The sequence below is a fragment of the Budorcas taxicolor genome, chromosome 5 (genome assembly GCF_023091745.1).
Source record: "Budorcas taxicolor isolate Tak-1 chromosome 5, Takin1.1, whole genome shotgun sequence".
Taxonomy (NCBI): domain Eukaryota; kingdom Metazoa; phylum Chordata; class Mammalia; order Artiodactyla; family Bovidae; genus Budorcas; species Budorcas taxicolor.
In genome coordinates this window covers 147,527,867-147,554,661 of record NC_068914.1, presented here as the reverse complement: position 1 = coordinate 147,554,661, position 26,795 = coordinate 147,527,867, and the positions used below count along the sequence as shown (strand labels likewise).

The 26,795-nt window shown below is 52.4% G+C and overlaps 1 protein-coding gene across 1 annotated transcript; it reads right to left on the bottom strand.

Annotated features, from left to right (window-relative positions):
• Positions 1 to 1,822: 1,822 nt before the first annotated feature.
• Positions 1,823 to 24,386, bottom strand: SCNN1A (sodium channel epithelial 1 subunit alpha). Its single transcript, XM_052641100.1, has 12 exons — positions 23,935 to 24,386; positions 15,990 to 16,257; positions 14,395 to 14,588; positions 9,161 to 9,264; positions 8,382 to 8,545; positions 7,859 to 7,957; positions 7,545 to 7,662; positions 3,394 to 3,472; positions 3,215 to 3,272; positions 3,030 to 3,085; positions 2,585 to 2,660; positions 1,823 to 2,203 (listed from the first exon to the last, which is right to left on the bottom strand). Exons 1-12 carry the CDS (start codon positions 24,384 to 24,386, stop codon positions 1,823 to 1,825), a joined length of 2,049 nt encoding a protein of 682 aa, XP_052497060.1.
• Positions 24,387 to 26,795: the final 2,409 nt, after the last annotated feature.

Here is a 26,795-nt window from a genome sequence, read left to right as displayed (position 1 = left end):
TTGTGGCTCCTCAGGTCAAGCAGATCACAAAGGTTGGGGATGGGGGTGGTTAGGAGAGCCAGATCAAGGCATCAGGATTCGGCCCTAAGGAGGGTGAGGAAGGGTGACGCCTGGCTCCCAGGGCTGATGCTGGTGTGGGAGGAGGAGTTGGGGGTCTGGAAACCGGGGTTCCACTCTGACATCCCTCAGCGTCTCCTTTGTTAAAATAAAAGCTGGGGAGATGCCCGCTGCTGCTCTCTCTGTGCTGATGTGCGAATGAGAATACACAGGCTTCGAGGCTCCTCAGGAAGCTGGGCTGAGTCTCATCCTCTTCCACCAGCACTGGGCAGATGATGGAGAGGCGGGCGGGTGAGGATGCTGCAGCTGGGTGGTGAGTGGTACTCAGCAGGAGAGGAGGATTACAGATGGTGGTGACCAAAGTCGAGAAGGAAAGGGGTCCAGGCGGTGGACAGGGACACTAACCCCAAGCATTGCACAGCAGGACTCCTGGCGGAGGGCACCTGTCTTCACCTCCCACCTGAACGTGGTGATGGGCACAGAGCAGATGCTCAGCAATGCCCGTGAAGAACTAGCAAGACGGTTTGTCTCTCCCAAGGCCCCTGAAGGATGGTCGTTCCCATCGTGCAGCCAGGGAAATGGGAGACTGTCCTGTGCCCCACTCCCCAACCCAGAACTGTGGGACTTGCACCCACTCCCTGGCCACCTCATGGTGCCATGCAGCTCTCCAGACATTTTCTTTTAGGCCACGCCCTATGGCAGGGGGATGTTAGTTCCCCGACCCACGGAAGTCCCTCCAGGCATTCTTTATGTAATAATAGTTATTAAGTACCTGCCTACTTGCTCCAAGTGGGACACTGGGCTAGACTGTGAGGATACAGGAATGAACAAGACTCAGTCCCTAACCACAGTGAGCTCAGTCATGCTGGGAACACAGACGCAAATGAAGAGGAAAATTAAATGCAGCGTCAGCACTTCCACGGATGTGATGGTGTGTGATGGGAGTCCACGGGAGAGGGAAGTGGTAAGATCTGGGGTAGACAGGTTGGGGAAGAAGCCTTCACAGAAGTAACGGTATCTGAGCAGGGTTCTCAGGGATGCATAGGAGTTCTCCAGCAGATGGGGGAGGCTTCCAGGCGAAGGAAATAGCTTGAGCAAATATGCAGAGTTACGAAAGACAAGGACACAGGGCAGAGGCACTGGGCAAGGCTCCGTGGGGGGATGGGGTAGTGAGGCTGACTGGGAATCCAGGTCTTCACTACACTGGGCTGCCCCAGTTCCTGCCCTGGGAGTCAGGCAAACAGAATTGCCTAGCAACTAACTGAGGGGGCTTTTGGGGTGGGGTTCCCCACCCCAGTTCAAGAAGAAGAGCAAACGCCTGTGTCACTGGAAGGCGGTGTGGAGGGCCATTCTGGGGCCGAATCCAGCCATCTTTAGGAAGGAAACCACACATGCCTTTGTGTGCCCTTGTCTGTGTTTTGTTCTGGTCGTCAGTTGTTTCCTAGGAAAGCTGTTTGTCAGAGATCCAAGTTTGGCTTGGCTGATCCAAGGGATAAGAGGACTTGGCTGCACTGGGGGTGGGGGAGAGCAAAGTATTCTCGAGGCAAGACCAGCGGGGAACCGGGGTGCTGCTGGCAGGGGGTCTCCAGGCAATTTCCGCAGCCCCCTACCCATCCTGCTTCATCCCCCCGCCACCCACGCACACACCAGGGGCAGCTGGGCAGCTCTGAGAGGAAGCCGCCAAACATTCTTGAATCCTGCCAAGGCTGGGCCCCTCCCACCAAAGGAAGTGCCTGCCTTGGGGAGGCGACACCGTCCTTCCCTCTCAGGGCTCCCCTGGAGCGTGGGCAGAGGCGCTGGCTTCTGCCAAGCCTGATGGAGCTGGGTGGGGACCCAGGGTGGAGTAGGCAGGCGGAGGGGCTGACAAGGCCGGGGAGACGGCAGAGTCTGGCGGGGATGAAGAGGAGGAAGCCTGGTAGGGGCAGAAACTGGAGGGGAGGGAGGTGGCTGGAGTGGAGGCCACCTCCTGGGTGCCCCTGCCCCCTCGGCCTGGGGACCAGTATCGGCTTCGGAACCTCCGGAGCAGCATGAGGAAGGTGATAACCAGGAGGTCAAAGATGAGCTCAGCCATCTCCACCACGGACAGCACGGAGGAGCCGAACCACAGGCTCCACTGGCTGCCCAGGTTGGACAGGAGGGTGACCATCTGTGAGGGAGAGAGGCACGCTGAGTACTTGGCAGGGAGCCCATCCTACACTCCATTCGGCCTTGCCTGACCCCAGGGCCCCTGGCCTCTGCTCCCCTCCTCTGGGAGCACAGGACTGCTGGCTGGTTTCTTCCAGGGAAAACCAAGAATGAGGCCACCGTGGGGATGGCTGACACCCAGGCCTGTCTCGAGAGGTTTCTCCCCATCACCCAGCACTCCTTCTACCCTTCTAATGCTCACCCTCTCTCCTTCCCTTGGTCCCCCACCTTTGAGGCCCAAACCCTCAGGCCCCACAGAGGTAATCCCCTGTGTTCACGGACAGCCCCCTGACTGAGACCCCCCGCCCGCAGAGAATCCCAGGCTCAGTGGGGCAGGACGCACCGTGACTGAGGGAGACTCAGAATTAGATTTGTAGTTCAGCTCCTTGAAGAAGATGTTGAGTTTGGCAACTCCATCCCTTTGGAGTGGGGGAGAGGGTGGGAAGAGACGGCCCAGGGTTAATTTCTCTGCTGCTCAAAAACACTCTCCTCCAATCAGCTGTACCCATTCCTCTTCCTGGGTCTGCTTTCCCTCCCACAGATTCCTTTCCCAGGGCTGGGACCCAGGGAAAGGAATTATTGTTACTGTTTAGTCACTCAGCCGTGTCCGACTCTTTTGGAACCCCATGGACTGGAGCCCGCTGGGCTCCTCTTTCCATGGAATTCTCCAGGCAAGAGCACTGGAGGGGTTGCCATTTCCTTCTCCAGGGGATCCTCCCATCCCAGGGATCGAACCCGAGTCTCCTGCATTAGCAGGCAGGGAAGCCCGGGACCAGGGTAGGACTGACCTTTTGTTCTTGATGGTGTAGTTGTTCTGTCGGGACAGCATCTGGAAGACCCAGTCCTGGGAGGGGGTGAGGTGTCAGTGGGGTCACCCCCGTACTCTTCAGGCTTACAGAGCTGGGGATGGGGTCAAACACACTCATACACATATGCCCAGGGAAGACCGCAGTGCTACACACACATACACTACCTGGGATGTCACGGAGGGCCACTGTGAGTAACTGGCAGAGAGCTTGTAGATGGTCACACTGGGGATGGAGAAGGCGCTCAGTGAGGAGGGTAGGGGTGGGGTTCTCCCATTCAAAGCTGGACCAAGGATCCTCTGTGGTACCCAGATGACCAACCTGGGCTCCAGGAGGGGATGCTCACCTGCATGGCTTCCGGCACTTGGTGAAACAGCCCAGGCGGTCTGAGGAGAAGGCATCCTGGAGCTTATAGTAGCAGTAGCCTGCGGGTGCAGAGAGGTGCTCATTTTCCTAGGCCCCCTCCACCTTCTCCACCCAGACCCTCCAGGTCTCCCAAGACCCCTGGCACCCAGTGCACAAGAGTATTATAGAGCAAAACAGGAAGGGCTCCTGAGTGACGGCACCAGAGCATGTTTAAGAAATAAAGCCAAGTCCAGCAAAAAATAGAAACAACAGGTTACACCTTTGTTAAAGTGAAAGTGTTCGTCGTTCAGTCATGGGTCCAGCTCTTTGCCACCTCCATGGACTATAGCCACCCATGCTTCCCTGTCCATGGGACTCTCTAAGCAAGAATACTGGAACAGGTTACCATTCCTTCTCCAGGGGATCTTCCCAACCCAGGGATTGAACATGGGTCTCCCACATAGCAGGCAAATTCCGGATACAGACAAACGTTGAAAAGTGAAAAAGAAAAGTGGGAACAGTTTTTGTATAAGAATAATGAAATTAAACCACAATGAGCTACCACTTCACACCCGCTAAGATGGCTATTGGAGATGAAATGGCAACCCACTGCAGTGTTCTTGCCTGGGAAATCCCACGGACAGAGGAGCCTGGTGGGCTATAGTCCATGGGATCATGAAGAGTTGGACACGACTTAGTGACTAAACCACCACCACCAAGATGTCTATAGTGAAAAAGGACAATGACAAGTGTCGATGAGGACATGAAGAAATCAGAACTCATCACTGCTGGGAATATAAATTGGTGCCTCTGTTGTGGAAAACAGTCTGGCAGTTCCTCAAAAGATTAAACATAAAATACTATACTACACACATGTGTGCCCAGTTGCTCCACTGGGTCTGACTCTAGCCTACCCGGCTCCTCTGTCCATTGGATTTCCCAGGCAAGAATACTGGAATGGGTTGTCATGCCCTTCTCCAGGAGATCTCCCCAACCCAGGGATCAAACCCGTGTCCCCTTCGTCTCCTGCATTGCCCACAAATTCTTTATGCACTGACCCATTGGGGAAACCCTAAACCTACTAAATGGCCCAGCGATTCCACACCCCAGAGAACTGAAAACACTGACCACACAAAAACTTGTACACAAATGTTCACAGCACCATTGTTCCCAACAGCTAAAAAGGGGAAACAACCCAAACGTCCATTAATTGATAAATGGATAAACAAGATGCGGTCTATCCATACAATGAATATTATTCAGCCATAAAAAGGAATGAAGTACTGATATATGCTACCAGGTGGAAAGTGAAAGTGAAAGTCACTCAGTCAACTCTTTGCAACCCCATGGGCTATAGTCCATGGAATTTCCCAGGCCAGAATACTGGAATGGGTAGCCTTTCCCTTCTCCAGGGCATCTTCCCAACCCAGATCTCCCACATTGCAGGCAGATTCTTTACCAGCTGAGCCACCAGGGAAGCCCTGATACCAGGTAGATGAACACCTGATACCAGGTGGATGAACCTTGAAAATATTAACGCTAAGTACAAGAAGCCAATCACAAAGGATCACATATTGTGCTCTATGAAATGTCCAGGAGAGGCAAATCTATAGTAGATAGAAAGTAGTTGAGTGGTTCTGAGGGGCTGGGGTGGGGGGTGGGGGAGCGGGAGGGCCTGTGGATACAGGGAATGGCAAGCTTGGAGACCACTATGGGTACACATTTTTTTTTTGGAGTGATGAGAAGGTTCTAAACTGATTGCAACAATTGTCACACAGTTCCATGACTGTGCAAAAAACCTAAAACTGTACTGCCTGGAGAATCTCCATGGACAGAGGAACCTGAAGGGCTACAGGTCATGGGATCACAGAGAGTCGGACACAACTGAGTGACTAGGCACACACAATACTAAAATTGCACTGTACACTGTCAATGAGTGAGTTACCCAGGAAATGAATTATCTCAATACACTTGTTACCAAAAAAAGAATAATGGGACCATGGGCTTCCCTTGTTGCACAGCTGGTAAGGAATCCACCTGCAATGCAGGAGACCTGGGTTTGATCCCTGGGTTGGGAAGATGCCCTGGAGTGGGAAAAAGCTACCCACTCCGGCATTCTGGCCTGGAGAATTCCATAGACTGTATAGTCCATGGGGTCGCAAAGAGTCAGACACGACTGGGAGGCTTTCACTTTTAAGGGCTTTCCTGATAGGTCAGTTGGTGAAGAATCCACCTGCAATGCAGGAGACCGCAGTTTGATTCCTGGTTCGGGAAGATCCGCTGGAGAAGGGATAGGCTACCCACTCCAGTATTCTTGGGCTTCTTTTGTAGCTCAGCTGGTAAAGAATCTGCCTGCAATACAGGAAACCTGGGTTCGATCCCTGGGTTGGGAAGATCCCCTGGAGAAGGGAACCCACTCCAGTATTCTGGTATGGAGAATTCCATGGACTATACAGTCCATGGGGTCACAAAGAGTAGGACGTGAATGAGCGAGTTTCACTTTCACTTTCAATGGGACCATAGCTTCCCCCTTCACCCCTCTTCCCAGGTTCTAGGTAAGGTTTTTTGTTATTCTTGATACTTTCAGTCACCCAGGTCCTTCTTCATTTCTGACCCAAATCCCTCTGAATACCAGGGTTTATATAATTAATCACAGAATTAATCTTTAATTAGAAAGACTGGGAAGCAATTAGGCTGGGGAGCAAGCGGTCCTTAGGAAACTCAGCAGATTGTATCTTTAGCCGAGTTTCTCTCCCTCATCCTCACAGCTTCTAGCAAACAGCAAGGTCATTTTTCTCTCAAGGATCTTTTTCAAACTCACAACCACCTAGCAATCAGTGTTTTGGGGCCCGGGGAACAGTGGGCAGAGTGCCTGTTCTGCATGTCCTGGGACATCACGTCCTCCCTCTGGGCCTCAGCTTGCTCGTCTGAGAAAGGGGCCCATCAGGCAAGACAGCCTCTGAGTTTCCCTCCAGCTCGGATGCGCTATGATTCTCCAAGGCCAGAAAGCCAGAAATCAGAGGCCGAGACTGCAGGGCGTGGGTCGGGGGAGGATGAGAGAACAGCACCAGGAGAGAAAGCAGGCGGACAGATGCACAGACAGAGGCTGCTCTCCACCCTGGGGTCCACTGTGTCCCTGCCCTGAGCCCTCGGAGGGGTCGGCTGGGCCAGATAAGGGGGTGTGGACCAAGGACACCCGCCCTGTGCATTCCATGTCTGCCCTCTATGTTCTGTGTTCTCTTGCTGGGGACTTTCTTTCTCTCTCAGCTTCCCTGCTGAATAACTCAGCTGTAAAGAAAAGGAAAAGAGATTGATCTGCTCCTAGACCAGGGCCAGGAGGGGAGTCTACTGTCTTCCAGATTCTTTTGACTGTGCTCTCCTCTAGTTTTAACGTTTTAATTCTTCCACAAGTCATTTCTAAATGATACACCTGCTCCTGTTGAACTGCTATATATTACGTCCATGATAAAATATACATAAACTGGAAGGTGTTAGGGAATGAGGCAGATTCACACAATTTCTAGTCTTTTCTTCCTGCACCCAGCACTGTCTCACCAGCGCCCAGCAACAGCCCTGCTGGTACCCTAGGGAGTGAGCAGGATGCTACCTGCAGAGCAAGGAACCCAGGGAGATCTTCCTCACGTGCTCTTCTTTCCTTTTGCTGCAAATTATTTTTATTTTTTTTAATATTTATTTGCTTATTTAATTATTTGGCTGGGTCAGGTCTTGAGGATTTTTCCTTTCGGCTCACGGATTCTCTAGTTACGGTTCACGGGTGCAGTCCCTCTGCAGCATGTGGGATCATAGCTCCCTGACCAGGGATCAAACCTGCGTCCCCTTCTTTGCAAGGTGGATTCTTAACCACTGGACCACCAGGGAAGTCCCATAAGTTATTTTTAAATGGGGACATCCGATTATAAACACACAGAAGTCAAGAGAGAGAGAAAAACGGTGAGGGAGGAACAGGGAGGACAGACAGAGTGAGAGGAAAATGGACAGGGCGGCATCTAAGAACCGGGAAACAGGAGTCGGTGGGAGAACCGGCTGGAGGACGTGGGAGCTGGAAGCCACAGTGGGGGTGCTGAGAGTGCAGGGCTCCTGGGATAGTCCTGGGCTCAGGTGGGAGCGGGCGCCGGCCTCCCGCAGTCTCACCCCAAGAATTATGCTTCTTGTAGTCACAGAACTCTACGCCTTCGGGCCGTGGGTAGAAGATGTAGGCACAGCCACACTCCTTGATCATGCTCTCCTGGAAGCACGAATGGATGCACACCTGGAGGAGGGGAGCACGAAGGGGGACGAGGTCAGGCCTGCCCACCCCCCCACAGCCCCAGATGGCAGGGGAGGGAAGGACAAACCAGCCCCCGCAGTGTGCCTCCACCTCTCACTCCACTGCTCCCATCGCCCATTACGCACACCTGGTGGCTACGGCTGGGAGACGGTTGCCATGGAAACAGGCTGGGCCTCACCTGCTGCGTGTACTTGGTATTGTAAAGGTTCTCCACCGGGACCTCGCTGCCATTCTTGGTGCAGTCGCCATAGTCACCCCCAAGTCTGTCCACGGCTTCCTAAGAACCCAGAGTCACCGAGTGGTCAGAGGTCAGAGCAAGTGGTCCAGGCCTCTTCCTAACCGCAGTCTTCCCTCAGTCCCTGGCTGTATGTCCTCCACCATCTCTCCCACGTGCCTGGTCATTTCACAACATGCCCCCAGGGCTACTTCTGAGGACGCTGGGCCTGGAGCATCCCCTGGAACCCTCAGCATGTTTCAAACCCCTTCCTGGTATTCTCATCCCACGTGTACTCCTCAGAAACCTACTTCCTAACGCACACTCGGCCTGGCCGGTCCCTCGCCCCAGATTTCTGCTCCTGAAGGCTGCTACATGCTGGAAGCTCACCCATCACAACTTCTTCTGGCCCTCTAGCTGTCACCCTCCAAGCCCTCTCTGTCCCTCATCTGGGGTCCTCCCCAGGTCTCCCAGTCAGCGTCCTTGCCTTACTCATGCTGATGGAGGTCTCCACGCCGGGCCGCAGATTAAAGCCAGCATCATCCATAAAGGCAGGCTCATCCCGTTCATGCACCATCACCCGGGCCCCGGTCACCGTGGACAGCAGTGGGATGAAGTCATTTTGCTCTGTGCGCAGTGTCAGGGACAGGCCTGGGAGGAACGAGGGGAACAGAGCCAGGGGCAGGGCACATTGGTTGAAAGAAGCATCAGGGTGTGGAAACCCATCATCCCACCCTGCCTGGTCTCTAAGCCTCCCAGGGCAGCAAGTTCAAGAAGACCTCCAAATGGATTTGGCAACCCCTAAGCTGAATCCGGGGGCCTTCCCTGGTGGTTTAGTGGTAAAGAAGCCACCTGCCAATGCAGGAGACATGCGTTCGATCCCTGGGTCAGGAAGATCCCCTGGAGAAGGAAATGGCAACCCACTCCAGCATTCTGGCCTAGGAATTCCATGGACAGAGGAGTCTGACGGGCTACAGCCCATGATGTCGCAAAGAGTCAGACATGACTTAGTGACCAAGCACGCACACGCACGAGCTGGATTTGGGGTGCAGGGCCAGCCAGAGCCAGGACAGGATTCCTATCACACCTGGGATGGAATACATGGTACCCAGAGGGGAGAAAAAGCAAAGAGGATTTTCCAGGATACAGATGGGCGTACTGCAGAGAGGCCTGGAGCATTTCTAGGACAGGAGCTCAAGGCAGGTAGATGTGGGCACACAGGGCAGCGGAGGGGCTGGGGCTGGGGCTGGGGTCGGGACAGCGCACCGTTGTTGACCCCGGGCATGGAGGACATCCAGAGGTTGGAGCTGTTCTTGTCGTTGAAAGTGTAGCAGTTTCCGTACATCGGGTGGTGGAAGTGAGAGTAATTCCTATTCAGAAGAGAGAGAGAAGGGTCAGAAGGGAAGGTGCAGGGGTCAGGGGGAGCACTTTCAGAGCCCTTTGCTTCCTGATCACCTACTATGTGTGGACCTGGTGCTGGAGCCTCACCCAGGCCCTCTCACTAGGCATCATCCCCACTTCACAAGAGAGGAAGCGCGGACTCAGAGAGGTCAAGTAGCTGCCCAAGCTGACACAAGCAGCAAGCATGAGACGGGGCTCAGGCCCAGGTCAGCTACCTCTCGCCCAGGCTGCCTCCCCCAGGCCCCCCGACCTCACTGGCCTTGTGGCCTCTCCCCTCTCGGTGCCGCACTACATTATGAATTCTGGCAGCATCCCTGGCTTCTCACACGTCTACATCTTACTTCCCCAATCGGATTACAATTTCCTTGAGGACAGGAAACAAATCTCCTTCATGGCTGAATCATCTCTGGGTTAATGGCATGTTTCTTGGCATGTAGGAGATACAGGAGATTGAGAACAAATAGTTGATGAATGAACGGAAGAGAAAGGAAGTGGTAGGGGGCAGGGGCAAGACAGTGAGACCAGGAAGGTCAGATCCAAGGGCAGGAACAGGTCTTGCAACAGCATGCCTCCCACTGGGAGGTCCAAAGCAGGGCTGGGACAGGCTCGGGAACAGACAGAAAGGAGTCCCAGATTTGTGTTGCTACAATAGGAACATGATTTGACAGCAAATCACATGTCCCCCAATGGGGAGGCTGTGCACACTGCAGCTAGAGCCCACATGGGAACAGGGGGTGTCTAACTCAAAGCTATGGTTTTTCCGTAGTCATGTATGGATGTAAGAGTTGGACTATAAAAAAAACTGAGCACCGAACAATTTATGCTTTTGAACTGTGGTGCTGGAGAAGACTCTTCAGAGTCCGTTGGTCTGCAAGGAGATCCAATCAGTCAATCCTAAAGGAAATCAGTCTTGAATATTCATTGGAAGGACTGATGCTGAAGCTGAAACTCCAATACTTTGGCCACCAAAGTATTTGACTTTGGTTGAAGAACTGACTCATTGGAAAAGACCCTGAAGCTGGGAAAGATTAAAGGCAGCAGGAGAAGAGGATGACAGAGGGTGAGATGGTTGGATGGCATCACCAACTCAATGAACATGAGTTTGAGCAAGCTCCGGAAGTTGGTGATTGAGAGGGAAGCCTCTTGTGCTGCAGTCCATGGGGTCGCAAAGAGTCAGACACGACTAAGCAACTGAACTGAACTCCCCAGCCAACAGGGGGTATCTGTTCTAACTCCCCAGCCATTGGGGCAGCAGGGAGAAGAGGGGGACAGGTCTTTGGGCTGAGGGTGGTAGAGGAGGAAGGAACAGAAGTAGGGGAGGGAAGAAGGCTGGACAGAGATGAGGAGTTGGGGGTGATGACTAAACAGCCTTAAGCAAACCATTTTCCTTAAGCTCACTGTCCTCATCTATAAAACGAAGAAATGGAGCTCAATGATCTGGAATAGTCCATCGGCCTCAAAAAGCAGAGGCTCAGGGTGTGAAGTACTAGCGCACATTCTGGGAAGAACTAGGATGGCAGCATTTCCAGAGCTCAGGCTGTGCTCAGGGAGGGACAAAAGAGGAAGAGGCCTGGGAGCCCTGCTCAGAGGGGAGGGGACAGGGACACCACGGGCTGTCTGCAGCAGGTGGAATCCATAGAGCAGACCATAGATGAATCTTAAACTCACAGAGCTTAGTTTAAAAAGTGAAGGGCAACAGGAGATACATCATACAACACCATTTATGTCCACATTACACACACACTTGGTAAAAACACATACAAAGAGAAACACATTGAGTGCATTACGAGGGTGTATGAGAAGCAGTGTAACATGATGGTGAAGAGTACGGACTCCAGGGCAAAGCTACTTGGACTTGAACCCCAGCTCTAACGACTGTGAGCTGGGGGACCAGCCCAAGCACTTGATCTCTTTATGTCACAGTTTCCTCATCTGTAAAATGGGGATGATACTAGTACTGACTTCATAGGGATTCTAGGAGGATTAAATGACACCTAGAACATTGCTTCGGAGAAGGCAATGGCAACCCACTCTGGTACTCTTGCCTGGAAAATCCCATGGATGGAGGAGCCTGGTAGGCTGCAGTCCATGGGGTCACTAAGAGTCAGACACGACTGAGTGACTTCACTTTCACTTTTCACTTTCATGCATTGGAGAAGGAAATGGCAACCCACTCCAGTGTTCTTGCCTGGAGAATCCCAGGGACGGCGGAGCCTGGTGGGCCTCCATCTCTGGGGTCGCACAGAGTCAGTCGGATACGACTGAAGTGACTTAGCATCAGTAGCAGCAGAACAGTGCTTAGCACTGAGTAAGGGCTATATAAATTTTCTATTAAGAGTATAGGAAATCAGGGATTTCCCTGGTGGTCCAGTGGCCCTCAGCACTTTCACAGTTGTAGGCCCATGTTCAGTCTCTAGTTGGGGCTAGATACGACAAGCCTCATGGTGCAGCCAAAAAAAAAAGAAAAAAAAAGGGTATAGGGAATCATTAAGATAAAATGACAGATATAACAAGGCAAGGATGTTGAGAATTTGCAGCCCTCACACACTGCTGGTAGGAATGTAAAGTGGCACAGATACCTGGAAAACAGTCTGACGCTCCTCTAAATATTAAATATATAATTACTATATGACCCAGCAGTTCCACTCCTAGGTATCTACCTAAGAGAAATGAAAACATACATCCATACACACATGTGTACAGCATTCATAGCAGCATTCAGCATTATTCATAAGAGCCAGAAAGTGAAAGACACCCAAATGTTCATCCACAAAGCATAGATAAACTCAATGTGGCATAAGCATCCAATTGGAAACTATTTAGTGAAAAAGAGACATGAACTGGGGGACTTCCCTGGCGGTCCAGTGGTCAGGGCTACACACTGCCACTGCAGGGGGAACCAGGGTTGGATCCTTGGTTAGAGAACTAAGATTTGCCTTGTGATGCAGTCAAAAAAAAGAAAGAAAGAAAGAAAGAAAAGCAGGAATTACTGATACATGCTGCAACATGGATAAACATTACTAAGTGAAAGAAGCCAGTCACAAAAGACCACATATTATGTGATTCCATTTATATGAAATGTCCCCAGTAGGCAATCCATAGAGACAGTGGTTAGTAGACTAGTGGTTCCCAAGGCTTGGAGGAGGGGACAACATAGGGAGACAGGAAAACATTCTAAAATTAGACAGTGTTAATAGTTGCACAGTTCTGTAAATATAGCAAAAACTACTGAATTATATCCATTCAAAGGATGAATTTTGTGGTATGTGATGTACAACTCAATAAAGCTGTTATTAAAGAAAAGATCATAGAGAGAGAGGCAAGAGAATTGAATACAGAGTAGGAGAGGGCTGAGAAAGCCATGATAAAGAACTTCAACTCGATCCCAAAGGCCAGAGAGCCACTGACGGATTTCACACAGGACCGTCTGGAATAGTTAACTGCAGTGAAATGCAGTCAGAAGGCTGAAGAATAAAGCTTCCTGTGGTCGCAGAATAAAGGGAGGCTCGAGAGGTGGAGAGACAGATTAGGGGCTTATGATAACCCTGGGGAGAGTCGATGGGGCTCTGAAGTGAGGAAGTGACCTAAGTGTCAAGAGTGAGATGAACTATGGACTTTCCATTGATGAGAAGGCGGGAGCCTGGGGCGGGCAAAGCAAGACGGTGACAGAGCCGCTCGGTGGCAGCTGTGGGCTGCCACAGGCTCAGGTGCTGCTCCTGCCTCACTTGTCCTCAAACAAACACACAAACCTGAGACAGGAGCAAAGGTGTGTGTGGGCAGAGTGTGTGCTCCAGGCGGGGGTGGGGTACAGAAGCAGGTGACATCTGGCCCTGCCGACAGTCTTCAGGGACAAAGAAGGGACAGGGTCCCTGTGGGGTGGAGATGCTGTCTCGGGCCCTTCCTCAGCCGGGTAGAGGCAGGGAGACAATGCCTGAACTTCAAGGAATACGGAGGGGAAGGTGGGGGTGAGCAGCGGGTACAGAAGGGGACCTCCCTTATTCCTAGCCTCCTCCCTCCAACAGCCCTCAGAGAGCTGGCAGCAGCCATGACCTCTTTGCAAGGACATCATGACAGGAGATGTGACTGAGAGAAAGCCAGGCGGGCAGTGCAGTATTGTGAGGGGGACCTTAGGCTCTGGCTGGCCTGGTGTCCTAAGGCAAGTCACTTCACCTGCGTGACAGTCACTTCCCACCAACAATGAGACACACAACTCACTGCAGTGTATAAAGTGCCCTCAAACTCCTTATCTCATGCACTCAAAGACAGATGTTATCAACTTCATTGCTTAAGAATAAGTGTCAAGGGAATTCCCCAAGTGGTCCAGTGGTTAAGACTCTGAGATGCAAGTGCAGGGGGCACGGCTCAGGGAACCAAGATCCTCCTGCATGCCACCAAGTGTGGTCAAAGAAAGAAAAAGTGTCAGAAGGGCAAGGATATTTTTCTTCTTCTTTGATGTATCCCAAATGCCCAGAACAGTGACTGGCACATAGTCCAGACAGTCAAAAATATTGGTTCAATGAACACTGAAAGAATCTCATTTCCCTCCATTTCATAAACAAAGAAATAGGCTCTGAAGAGTGGAGTGAAATGCCCAGAGTCACCTGATCCAGAAGAAACAGAGCCAGAGCAGGAGCTGAGGGTTAGTCCCTGATTCAGTCCATGCTGTATCCGCCCCCCACTGCTGCCTGCATTATCTGAGCCAGCGGAGCAGGGGACCAGATGACCTTCCAGGCATTCTCGAGTTTGATGCCAGTGAGAAAGAGGCCTCAGAAAAATAGGGATCCATGCTTCAGTCCTTGGTTTCTCAAAGCCAGACTTCAAGCCCGGCCTTCTCAAGGCTCCCATCTGACACTTCCGCAGACCCAGGGAGCAGGGAGCCACACATGTCCCGCAGGGCCATTCCCCAGGCAGAGGTTTAGACCTGAGGTCAATACTTTCCCTTTCTCCCCACCTGCAGGCATTCAGTTATTCAACCAGCACTTTCAGGGTGCCTTCCATGCTGGGTCTCAGAATGGTCCAGCAAAGGAGACTGGAGACCGGGGGTAGGGGGGTGGGGGCAGTGGGCAGAGCAGGAAGCCTGGAGGCAGGGAAGGACTCACGCCTCATTGCAGGAGTCCTGGTTGAAGCGGCAGGTGAAGATGAATTTGCCCAGCACGTCCTCCTCCAGCGAGGGAGAGGTGTCCTGTCTCCGTCTGGACAGAATGTTGATATAGTGGAAGCGGTACCACTCCCTCACAGCATCCACCCCTGACGAGTATGTCTGGTAGAAGCAGTCCGATTTGTTCTGGTTGCACTGGACACAGAGACCAGAGCATCAGAGGACCAGCAGCAAGGGTAAGCAGCGTGGGGCAAGGTCAAGCAATGAATGGTCTGGGGTCCTAAAGACTGATAGATAGGGGCGGGGAGCCAGGCTGGGAGAAGCCGAAGCCTGGAAGACAGCAGACCTGGAGAGCACAGGATTGATAGAGGAGACTGGGAGCTGCACACACCTTGGGGTCATTTATGCAGCTTCTGAGGAGGGTGAAGCAAAGATTACTCTCCCCATTTTACAGATGGGAATACTGTGAGGGATCAAGCAGTTTGTCCCAGTATCAAAGGGGGGACTGGAACTCTGGTCTCTGGGTACCATCTCTCTGCTTCACTCCCCCTTTTTTAATCTTTATTATTATTTTTATTTTAACTGGAGGATAATTTCTCTACAATATTGTGTTGGTTTCTGCCATACAACATGAATCAGCCATAAATATATATATATATGTATATGTATATATGGGTGTGTGCACTTAGTCGCTCAGTTGTGTAAGACTCTTTGCGACCCCATGGACTGTAGCCTGCTAGGCTCCTCTGTCCATGGGGATTCTCCAGGCTAGAATACTAGAGTGGGTTGCCATGCCCTCCTCCAGGGGATCTTCCTGACCCAGGGATTGAACCTAGGTCTCCCGCATTGCAGGCAGATTCTTTGTCGTCTGAGCCACCAGGGAGCCACCGCGGAAGCCCAAGACAGAATAGGGAGACGATAGCAAGAAAACTAAAAAAATAAATGGAGATGGGAGGGAGGCTTAAGAGAGAGGATAGATAAATAGATAGATATGGGCTTCCCTGGTGGCTCAGTGGTAAAAAATCTGCCTATCAATGTAGGAGACCTGGGTTGGACCCCTGGGTCGAGAAGATCCCCTGGAGAAGGGAATGTCAACCCACTCCAATATTCTTGCCTGGGAAATCCCATAGACAGAGGAGCCTGGTGAACTACAGTCTGAGAGGTCGCCAAGAGTCAGATACAACTGAGCGACTAAACAACAATCCTCTGTCTTGGGCCTGCCGGAGCCCCAATGCCCCATCACCCTGGAAGGTCCCAAGTGAGTCCCACACTGGGGATCAGAATTCAGAAAGAGCATTTCCACAGTAGATCTGACTTCCCATCCCCATAAACGCTCCCCCATAAAGGCCTCCAGCGAGGAGCCTCCACAAGCTGGTGCCCAGAGAGACGTTATTTAATTTTAATTTTCAAATTTATTCTTGTGTGTAAACTATTTATTTTGCCAGCGCGCGGACTCCCGCCTCGTATCAGTGGCAGCGAAGGCGGGCCGCAGAGGGCGGGGAGCTGAGCCGACTGCTGCGCGCAGGGGCGGGGAGGGGGCGGGGCCTCCGGGCGGGGGCGGGGCGGGGCGGTAGCGGGGCGGTGGCGGTGCCTTACCAGCTGGAAGCCGATCTTCCAGTCCTTCCTGTTCACCTGGGGGTTGTTGTCCCGCACGCTGGAGCCGGCGCGGCGGACTCTGCGGGCCGCGTGGGGCGGAGCCGGGATGGGCAGGCGCTGCAGAGGGTGCGGCAGCGGCTCCCGCAGGTCGCGGCGGGAGCGGGCGTGGGCCACGAGGGTGTGGGAGGCGTTGTACTTGTACAGGTCGAAAAGTGTCTGCTCCGTGATGCGGTCCAGGTCCTCCAGCTCCTCTTGAATTTCCTTGTACCTGGAAGAGGCGATGGCAAATGGTCGGACTAGGAGGTGGCGGCCTGGTAACAATCCTCGCCCCCTCTCCCACGCCACCATCTCCCATGCCTCAGTTTCCCCGTCTGTAACAGGTGAGATCAGTTCAGCCCAGAGAAGTCTGCGGGGCATAGCTCTGGGGTCTGCAGGGCTATCTCTGGGGCGAGGGTAGGGGAGCGGAGACAGGTGTGTCCTCCTGGTGATTGGAGGCGACAGTGAGCCCCGGCGGGGACGGCATTTATTGCCACATGTTTCTCGTTAGGGAGAGACGGGAGGTGCTCTCTTCCCACTCGCCCTGGCCTGGAAGGGAACCCGGAACTTGTCTGCCATTTACCAAGGCAGGAGAAGGGGTGGGCCGGCAAGGCCCAGACACTCCCACGGACCTGAGGTGCATGGGCCATCCGCCACCTCTCGGTGAGGGTGGCCTTTGACCGTCTGCCACTTGACACTTTCTAAATCAGGGACTCTCAACTGCACTTCTAGAACCTTCCGAGGAACTTTAAAAATACCGATACCACACACTCTCCTTTCCCCGCCCTCCTACACCAAAGACTCAGTTTTAAGGAGTTTCAGGTGGGGCTCAAAATGAATCCTCACATTCCTTCTCAATACAGAGCCTGTATCATCTCCATCATGAAAGTAGCAGGCAAAGTAGCAGGGCCTTAGGGATAGACTCTACCAAAACAAAACAAACACCTAGGACCGAAAAATAAACAGGGTTGCGGGATACAAAACCAATATGCAAAAAATGTTTCTGCATGCTAGCGATCAAAAAATAGAAAATGAAATAAGAGCACCATATTAAATAGCATAAACAACATCAAATACTGGGAGTAAATCTGATGAAAGGTGTATAAGACCTGTACACTGAAAATCCTGCTGAAATAAATCAAAGACCAAAATAAAAGGAGCTGCAGACGTTAGTAGATTGGGAACTCCTATGCCACCTTCCAGATTGCTCTCTAGATTCAAGCCGTGCATATGTGCTCAGTGGAGAAGTTGTGTGGGACTCTTTGACCTCAGGATTGTAGCCCACCAGGCCCCTCTGTCATGGAGTTTTCCAGGCAAGAATACCAGAGTGGGTTGCCATTTTCTTCTCCAGGAGATCTTCCGGACTCAGGGGTTGAACCTAAATCTCCTGCATTGCAGGCAGGTTCATTACCACTGAACCACCCGGAAAGCCCAGATTCAAGCCAAGCCCTATCAAAATTCCAGCAGACATTTTTGCAGAAATTGACAGGTCAATTCTAAGATTGCTTTGGAAATGCAAAAATCTAGAATGGCCAAAACAAGTTTGGAAAAGAAGAGCAAAGTTCGAGTGCTTACTCTACCTAACTTTAAGACTGTAAAGCCATGGTAATCAAAACAGTGTAGTGCTTATGTAAGGATAAAAAGATCAATGGGACAGAATAGAGTCCAGAAATAAACTCAAATATATACATGGTCAACCTGATTTTTGACCAAAGCACCTGTTCAAGCTCAATGAGGAAAATAATTTTTAAAAAAAGATGATGCTGGATATTGTATGAAAAAAGGGGGGGAAGAAAGAAAGAACCTCAACCTCTGCCTTAGTCTGTATACAAAAATTAAGTCAAGCAACCCAAGCAAAAAATTCAGAACCATAAAGATTATAAAAGGAAACATCAAAGATACCTTCACAACCTAGGGGTAGGCAAAATTCATTAGAATAAAAAATGTCTAAAGAAGAAATCCTGAAATATAAAAATTTCTTACAAATCAAAAAGAAAATGACATGGTTTTAAAAAGGAACCCCTCAAATATTCAAATGGTCACTAAACACATGAAAAGGCACTCAGCATCATTAGTACTCAAATGTAAATTAACACCATAATGAGGTACCGTTTAACATCCACACTGACCAGATGGACAGTCTGAGTGAACTCCGAGCGTTGATGATGGACAGGGAGGCCTGGTGTGTTGCGATTCATGGGGTCGCAAAGAGTCGGACACAACTGGGCAACTGAACTGAACTGAACTGAACTGAGGCTCAAACGAAGAGACTGAGTCTAAAATGGTACCACCGATATGGAGAACAATCCCTGGTGGCTCAAATGGTGAAGAATCTGCCTGCAGTGCAGGAGACCTGGGTTCGATCCCTGGGTTGGGAAGATCCCCTGGAGAAGGGAATGGCTACCCAGTCAAGTATTCTTGCCTGGAGAATCCCATGGACAGAGGAGCCTTTGTGTCCATGGGGTCACAAAGAGTCAGACAAGACTGAGCAGCCACACACACACGGTGGTCTTCATGTGCCGAGTCCAAACCTCACAGTCCTCAGCCACCATCTCCCTCATAAAAGTCTAGCAGGCTGCCCCTCGTCCTCTCATAGGGGAGAAATGCAGCTCAGGTCGAAGGTGTGTGTTTGGCATTCTGAGATTTGTCTGTTATTGGTCATTAAAAGAACAGCTGCTGCTGCTGCTAAGTCGCTTCAGTCGTGTCCGACTCTGTGCGACCCCAGAGACGGCAGCCCACCAGGCTCCCAAGAACCAACGAGAACCTACTATATAGCACGGGGAACTCTGCCCAGTGTTATGGGGCAGGCAGGATGGGAGAGGAGTTTGGGGGAGAATGGATACATGTGTATGTATGGCTGAGTTGCTCTGCTGTGCAACTGAAACTATCACAACATTGTTAATCAGCTATCCTCCAATATAACATTAAAAGTTAAAAATAAAAAAAGCAGTAAAAGTTATAGGAACTGAGTTCTAATCAGCTTCCCAGGATCATTTCGTAGCCTCACCACTTAACCTTCGTGGCCATAAGGATTAAGTGAATTAACATATGAGAAACACAGTGAGAAAAAGAGCTGGCAGAGTGAGTACTGTCTGACTGCAGCTATTGTTTTTATGGTCACAACTGTTCTTTAATAAGAACAATAATAGTAAAATAATAGTAACCTATTGTTGGAGAAGAGAAAGCTGAGGAGACAGGAGAGCCTGCCATTCAACTGCCCTGTGACTTTGTGATCTTAACAGAAGTAGAGGGATTTCCCTGATGGTCCAGTGGTTGAGAATCCACCTGCTGATGCAGGGAACACGGGCTGGATCTCTGGTAGGGGAAAATCCCACATGGGGCTGAGCAACTTAGCCAGTGCGCCACAACTACTGAAGCTCGCGCACCTAGAGATGGTGCTCCGCAGCAAGAGAAGCCACGGCGATGCGAGGCCTGCACCCCTATTCGCCACAACTAGGAAAAGCCCGCACATGGCAGCGATGACCAAGTGTAGCCAAAAATAAATAAATTAATTTTTTTTAAAAAGTGGAGCCGAAGACCAGATTCCAGTTCTGATTCGTCCACCTAAACAGTTGGGTGACTTTTGCAAAACCTGTACGTTTCTCAGAGCCTCTGTCTTCTCCTCCAACTCTGAGCTGGTAGTTTTCTCCTTATCCAGTAAGCCTGTGACGAAGGTCAGATCATGATAATGGATGCCGAAAAGACAGCCTGGTGACTGCTGTCCTTGGAGCCCCTGAACTGATGACCACTGGGTAAAGAAGGAGGAGATGGTCTTTAGAGCTGCTCCGAAGACAGAACCAGGGCCGGAGGGCAGAAGTTACAGTGAGGTAAGCTGCAGCTTTCGGAGAAGGTAATGGCACCCCACTCCAGTACTCTTGCCGGGAAAATCCCATGGATGGAGGAGCCTGGTAGGGTGCAGTCCCTGGGGTAGCAAAGAGTAGGACACGACTGAACAACTTCACTTTCACTTTTCACTTTCATGCATTGGAGAAGGAAATGGCAACCCACTCCAGTGTTCTTGCCTGGAGAATCCCAGGGACGGGGGAGTCTGGTGGGCTGCCGTCCATGGGGTCGCACAGAGTCGGACACGACTGAAGCAACTTAGCAGTAGCAGCAAGCTGCAGCTTTACCTAAGGAAGAACTTTCCATCAGCAGTTGCTGTAGAGATAAGTGACATTCCTGACACAAAGGAGTCGATCACTGGTGGGGGTGGCAGGGGGAGGGGGTCCCAGCTCTAAGAGTCTGGGCTTTTTGTCCCTCCCAGTCCTGCCAATGCAAAGCCTGCTTTCCAAATCCTGTGGGGGGAGTGGGGGGCAGTGCAGGGTCCCTGACACGGCTCAGAGCCTTCCCCTCCCTCCGTGCAGCTCTCTGAGGTGAAGGAAGATTCCATGACCTTCTTTGCTGTCCAAGAATGCCACACTCTTCCTTAAAACCAGCCTCAGTACCCCCGCAGGATTGAATGAAAAAAATATGCTCTTGGGCTCTGTTTGCTGTTGATGGGGCTTTGTCTGGCCCCCTCTCTTGGGTGAAAAGAGCCCTTTGTTAACCAGAAAGGGGATGGGGATCGTTGTGGCTGACCTTTCACATTGGACTCTCAACACCTCCTTCTTAGTATGAAGGTCTTCAGCCTTATCCCCTTTCCTGGAAGTTACAGAACAGCCCAGAATACCCCTCCCCCTCTGCTGGCCACACTCCTGCCACGTGCAGTTGGGCACCTGGGCTGACTTTGCCTCCAGTTATCTCACAAGCTCCTTTATCTCTTCCACGACTTCCACCCCCTCCCTGCTTCCCAGTCCGAGTCACCTATCTTGCCTCTGCCTCCAGCACCCACACCAGCTAGCAGCATGAGTCACACGCAGGTCCCCACCCACCAGGCTGCATCAACCTGTGCACCCACCCCTGCCTCTCTCCTGGAACAGGAACCAATAACCCGGATCCTTCCCTTCTCTTCTCTCCCTCCCTCTGGACTCCTGCTGCTCCCCACGGGCTCCCACCAGCCCCCAACCCTGGATGCCTTTGCCTGGCCCCTTCTTAAACTGCAATGGGAGAAAGACCTTTGAAAGCAAACATACTTGGTCTTCGACTCAGCTACTGACCCTAGATTCACTGGCTTCTATGTGATGGGGGGGCGATGGATTTTTGAATCTGTTTCACCACCAGTTCCCCGTATGAACTTAAGCAATTACTTAACTTCTCTGGGCCTCAGTTTCCTCATCTATAAAATGGGAGCAATACTGGTATCTACATAAGAGATCTGTTATGAAAATTAAATCATTTGATTAATATAAATTTTTTTTGTCTGGCACATATTAAGTACTATGTGTGTTAGCCATTATCATTGGTGTTTTTTTCTTTCTTTTTTTTTTATTTTTGGCCACACCCTATGGCATGTGAGGTCCTAGTTCCCTGACCAGGAATTGAACTGGCATCCTCTGCATTGCAAGTGTGGAGTCTTAACCATTGGACCGCCAGAGTTCTCGTTGTTATTTTTTACTATTACTTGCTGTTTGGCCCTGCTCAGTTACTTCACCTCCACTTCCTCATCTGCAAAATAGAAATAATAATGCCTGTCTCCATGGGCCTGTCAAGATTAAATGAGATAGTGCTTAGAGAACTCCCAGTGCAGGATCGAACACATAGTAGGGGCTCCATATCCTTCCCCGGCTTTGAGGAGCCTTCTCTGACTCCCCTCCTATCCAGGGTGCTGGGTGTCTCCCCACTAACTCCTGCAGGAGGGAGTTTTAATTGGTGAGAACACCTGCCTCCCAGCCTGCAAGCCCCAGAGGCCAGGGCTCTGGTTTTCATTCCCAGGGGCGTTTTCCTCTACTACCCAGGGCCTTGCACCCTGCGGAACCTTGAAAAATAAACAGGCCTCAACAGATTAACCTTGCACTGTCCATCTCTCACCCGTATCTTTCAACCAGTCTTTATTGAGAGCCTACTATTGGCTAGTTCCTCAAGCTTGCCTGCCCTCCCCTCCCCTCTGACCCAGGGAATGAGGGTGGGGGAAGTAGGGGAAGGAAGAGGGCTGGGAGCTCTGAGGTTGGGAAGAAGAGAAGCAAAGCCGCAGGCACCAGGGAAAGAGAAAGAAGGCTGAGAGAGGGAATAAGACAGGCTCAGAAATGAGATGCAGGGACTTCCTTGGTGGTCCAGTGGTTAAGACTCTGCGCTTCCAATACAGGGGTGTGGGTTTGATCCCTGATCAGGGAACTAAGATCCTACATGCTGCACAAAACAAACAAACAAAAAAAACCCCAAACAAACGAAAAAGAAATGAGATATGACATCTGAGCAGAAACTCCATTATTCCACATTCACATTTTGGGTATTAAGAAGAGGCAGGGGTTTGCAAGCAAGCAAACAGGGTGGAAAAGACCTCGATACTGGGAAAGATTGAAGGCAGGAGAAGTGGGCAACAGAGGATGAGATGGTTGGATGACATCACTGACTCAATGGACATGAGTTTGAGCAAGCTCAGGGAGATAGTGAAGGACAGGCAAGCCTGGGGTGCTGCAACTCATGGGATTGCAGAGTCAGACACGACTTGGTGACTGAACAACAACCACCACAAACAGGGAAAGTCACAGTGGAGTCTCTGACCTTGTGCCTTAGCTCTGTGACCTTGTGCCTTAGCTCTCTCTGCCTCAGTTTCCTTAAGTGTAACCCAGGAATAATAACAATATCTGCCTCGGAGGATTGTTGGAAGAATTAAAGGAGCTGCCCGAGGAGTTCTTAACTGCGTCCTTAACTGCGTCCGGTGGTCTGGTGCGTGAAGCAGCTTCTCAGTAACTGGCCTCTTAACCTGGGCCTCATACAGGAGTTTATCAGTGAAGTGGCAGAGCAGTGTTTTCTCTGTAGGACAGGATGTCCCAACCCTGAGCAGCTCATGACACACCTCCAGACACAACAGACCACACCACCCCGATATGTGACCAATCCCAGTCACTCGCAATTGCACGCACACCTCATTTGTTTGCTCACACACATTCGTGCGATCACATTCACACTCACTCATAAACCTTACACTCTGACTCTAGCTCACAGTTTTTATGGTACCTGTCACAGTGTGCTGAGGTTATTTGTTTATATGCCTATCTCTTCCATCTTATCTTTCAGTACCTAGCAGAGTACTTGGCCTTCAGCAACGATTGTAGGAATTATTGATGAACCCATTCGCTGGGTGCCTAGAGCCGTATCTGGCCTGCCGGAGGTGTACCAAGGTGTGACACAGAAAAGGTGTGTGTAAACACCCAACCCTGCCCTCCAGTCTTCTCCATGGTTACCACCACCCACTCTGGCTTCCAAACCGAAAATTGGCAAAGAACGCTGGTGAAACCCAAAACTTCAGGACACACCCAAACAGCGCACCTGGACAGGTGGACTGCACAGCACAACAGGGCCACCTGGGCCTCTGGAGGAGCAGCCTGGCCAGGGCAGCTTCCATCCTGTCCTGCTGTCCTGGCTCTGGGACTACACCCCCACTAACCCCCCACAACCCCGCCTCGAGGCTCATGGAGAGCTCCATCACCACTGCTCCCCCACTTTGCTTTCTCTAACACAAACTGCCCTTCTCAACCTAGACCACCCTGCCAGGGCCCAGTCCCAGCCAGCTCCCACCACCACCACCACTGCCCCCCTCCACACCTGCAGTCATCTCATTGCAGGATCTCCATCAGATTCATCTCATGATAAGGAGGAGGGGCTGATTCCTACCCTGCTCTTCTGAACTTATCGGCATCTCGACCTCATCAGCGCTCCCTCCCACTTTCGGGAGGATGAAGGGGTGGAGGAGGAGACTGTCGGTACAACAAGCCTGCTCTGGAGAAGGCTCAGGCACTAGAAGTCTTCCCTGGGCAGAACGGCCGGCCCATCACGTCTCCTGCCCAGAGGGACGTCTGACTCGGGTTACCTGTAGGGGTTTAGGGTGCAGATGGAGACGGCGGGGAAGATGAGCTTGTCCGAGTTGAGGTTGATGTTGAGGCTGACGGGGTAGCTGAAGTACTCTCCGAAGAGCTGGCCGAACTGCCAGTACATCATGCCGAAGGTGCAGAGCCAGAGCACGGCCCAGAAGACCGTCTTCATGCGGTTGTGCTGCGAGCACACCAGGCGGATGGCGCCGTGGATGGTGGTATTATTGCAGAAGAACTCGAAGAGCTCCCGGTAGGAGCGGTGGAACTCAAGCAGGGCCTCCTCCTCCTCCGTGGGCAGCGGGGGGCCCGAAGGCTCGGGGCCCGGCCCCAGCTCCTCACGCTTGTCTCCCTTCATGAGCCCTTGGTGGGGTCGGGGAGGGCGAGGGGCTGGGCTGAGTTCTGGGCTCTGGGTGCCTCCTCCATCCTCATCACCTGGGGCCCGTGCCCTCATCCCACTCTCCTCCCACCTCTTGCCCACTTTCTCCCCTTCCCCCCCCCCGGCCCCGTCCCTGGGAGCCTGCTGACCTGCCAGAGTCTGGTCAGAAGAGCTGGAGCCAAGCCTCCCCTGAGTGGCCTCTCTGCCTCCCTGATAAGACTCTCTTCGGTTTCTGTCCCAGACTCTCCTTTTCTGTCTCCTCTTGAACGTCAATCTCTGTCTTTGGTCTTCTTCCTCCAATATCTGCGTCTTAGCTTCTCTCTGTCTCCGTCTCTCTCTTTCTGTCCCTCTCTCTGCCTCTCGCTTCTCTTTGGGTCTCTCGGCTCAATTCCTTGCCTGTTTCCTCTCCAGGTGTCAGGCTCTGTGATCTTGCCCCTCTTCCTCTCCTGACCCCCTCTCCCCTGCAGTCTGGACTCTCCCTTCTGGTCCCCGGGCCTGACCTCGGGCTGTGACCTGACTCCCTCTCGGCCCCAGGGACGGCTGGGCTCCAAGAGGTCTGGGCTGCCTCCTGCTTCCCAATCCCAGGTTGTGGCTAGACTGGGACTGGTTCCTTTCCAGTTGAATCTGGCAGCCCAGCCTCTCCTCCCCCTCACCTGACAGGTGCAGCAGCCAGACCAGGGAGCCCGCCCGCCCGCACAGGATGGAAGCGGCAGAAGCCTCATTAGCATCTCAATTAAAGGTGAGCCGGGCAGGAGGAGGGGCCAAGGAGGAGTCAGAGTTGAGAGCTCTCCCGAGGGAGGAGGGCTCCTGAGGGCAGGTGACCTGCAGCACCCGGACTGGAAAAGCAAGACGGTGGGGCAGAAGAAAAGTCAGGGCTGGGAGTCCTGGGGAGCCAGCAGGCAGGGAGACCGGGAGACAAGAAGGCAGGTGAGGGATGGAGGTCTGGAACCAGGAGGTGATGCTGAACGCCAAGACAGGAGGGCAAAGCGAGGAAAAAGGACAAGTCAGGATGAGTGAGACTAAGGTGTGGGGACCAGGAGAACAGGGAAGGCCAGATAGTGGAGGTGGGTGGATGGAGGGGAGGGGGAAGGACCGGGAGGGAGGGATGCAGGACAGGCAGAGAAGGGGGGTGAGGAGGAGGGAGCCAGCCCCAAAAGGAGTCCCTCTCCCCAACCACTGGAGGAGAGGCAGGGGCAGGGACTGCCCCCAGTGGGCTTCCAAGAACCAGGGCCCCTCCCCAGGGAATCCTTCCAAGGGCACCCCTGGGTCAGCCTCACTTCTAGGCCTTGGAGAAGAAGGAGACAAGGCCTGCAGGCTTCCTCCCTGCTCACTAAGGTGTGACTACCTCCCAACCTCGCCCAGGAGCACCCCTCTGCCTCTCCCAGCTGGTCCTGCCCTCTTGACCCCTCACCCCCACCCTGAGCCTGTCCAGCCCAGGGAGGGGCCCAGGTGGAGCTGGGGGCTGGGCGGGGCCCTGGGACATTCTGTTCCTTTTTACACCATCGGCTGCCGGGCCAGGAATGTCCCCAGTTGTGGTCACGGGGTTGCTGGAATGTGTGCTCAGAGAAGAGGGGCCACCAGGGCACTTAGGCAGAGCCTCAGAGCCCAGGGATAGTGGGCACCGAGGAGGCAGGAGGGATTTGGCCGTGAAGGGAGTAGGGAAAGAGAAGCTGAGCCTGGCCCAAGGCTGCACCAGCCCTGGAAGGAAGGAAAAGCTCAACGTGGGGGCTGTGGTTTTCCTCCAAAATCTCTGCCCCAGACAACCCAGCAAGAGAGTGAGGGACCAAGTAGGAAAAGGGGGAGGGATCAGAGAAGGGCTCAGGAGGCACAGAGACCCAAGCATACACCCAGGCCAGAGGTCTGCACTGTGATCCTGCAGGAGGTAGCCACTGGCTCCTCCCGCCTCCGGGAGGAGGCCGGCTGGGACATGCAGACAGGCCCAGCCTGAGCCTGGATGCAGCTGGATAGGAGAAGACAGGCCCTCGAGGTCATGAAGTCATAAGACAAGGATCCTCAGAACAGAGAGGGGAGCCAAGTGCTGAGGGAGCCTGGGGGTGAGGAGGGAGGGAGAGGCACTAACCCAGGAGATTCAGGAAGACTTCTCGGAGAAGGCGGCATCTCAGCTGGGTCTTGCGAAACAAACGAAGGCTCCCGTCTGTGGCTGGTCTCCGTGGCCTCTTAAAGTGAGAGTTGCTGTCGATCAGGATTCCAAACCCACCGCATGCCTTTCCCCAGCGCCTTAGGGGACCCTTCTGTGGAGAAGGGAAAGGCTGGCTTTTTCTTCATTTTCCAGTTGAAGAAAATACCCTCCGAAAAGACAGACCAGTTTTCTGTGGACACAAAACCAAACAGCAGTAGCGTGAAGAACAGAAGCAGAATTCTTCTTTGGCAAGTGGGGGGTTATCTGCTTAAGGCTTTTGCCACACACCCCGAGACAGACCAGCCACAGTCTCGTGGGGAACTGGGGCTCCCCTGCACCTAGTT

Coding starts and splice junctions, on each gene's coding strand:
- SCNN1A (XM_052641100.1), bottom strand. CDS start 24,386: ATGAGGGCACGGGCCCCAGGTGATGAGGATGGAGGAGGCACCCAGAGC. Junction 7,958..8,381: donor CCTCCATCAGCATGAGTAAG/GCAAGGACGCTG, acceptor CTGGGTTCTTAG/GAAGCCGTGGACAGACTTGG. Junction 7,663..7,858: donor ATACCAAGTACACGCAGCAG/GTGAGGCCCAGC, acceptor CCCCTCCTCCAG/GTGTGCATCCATTCGTGCTT.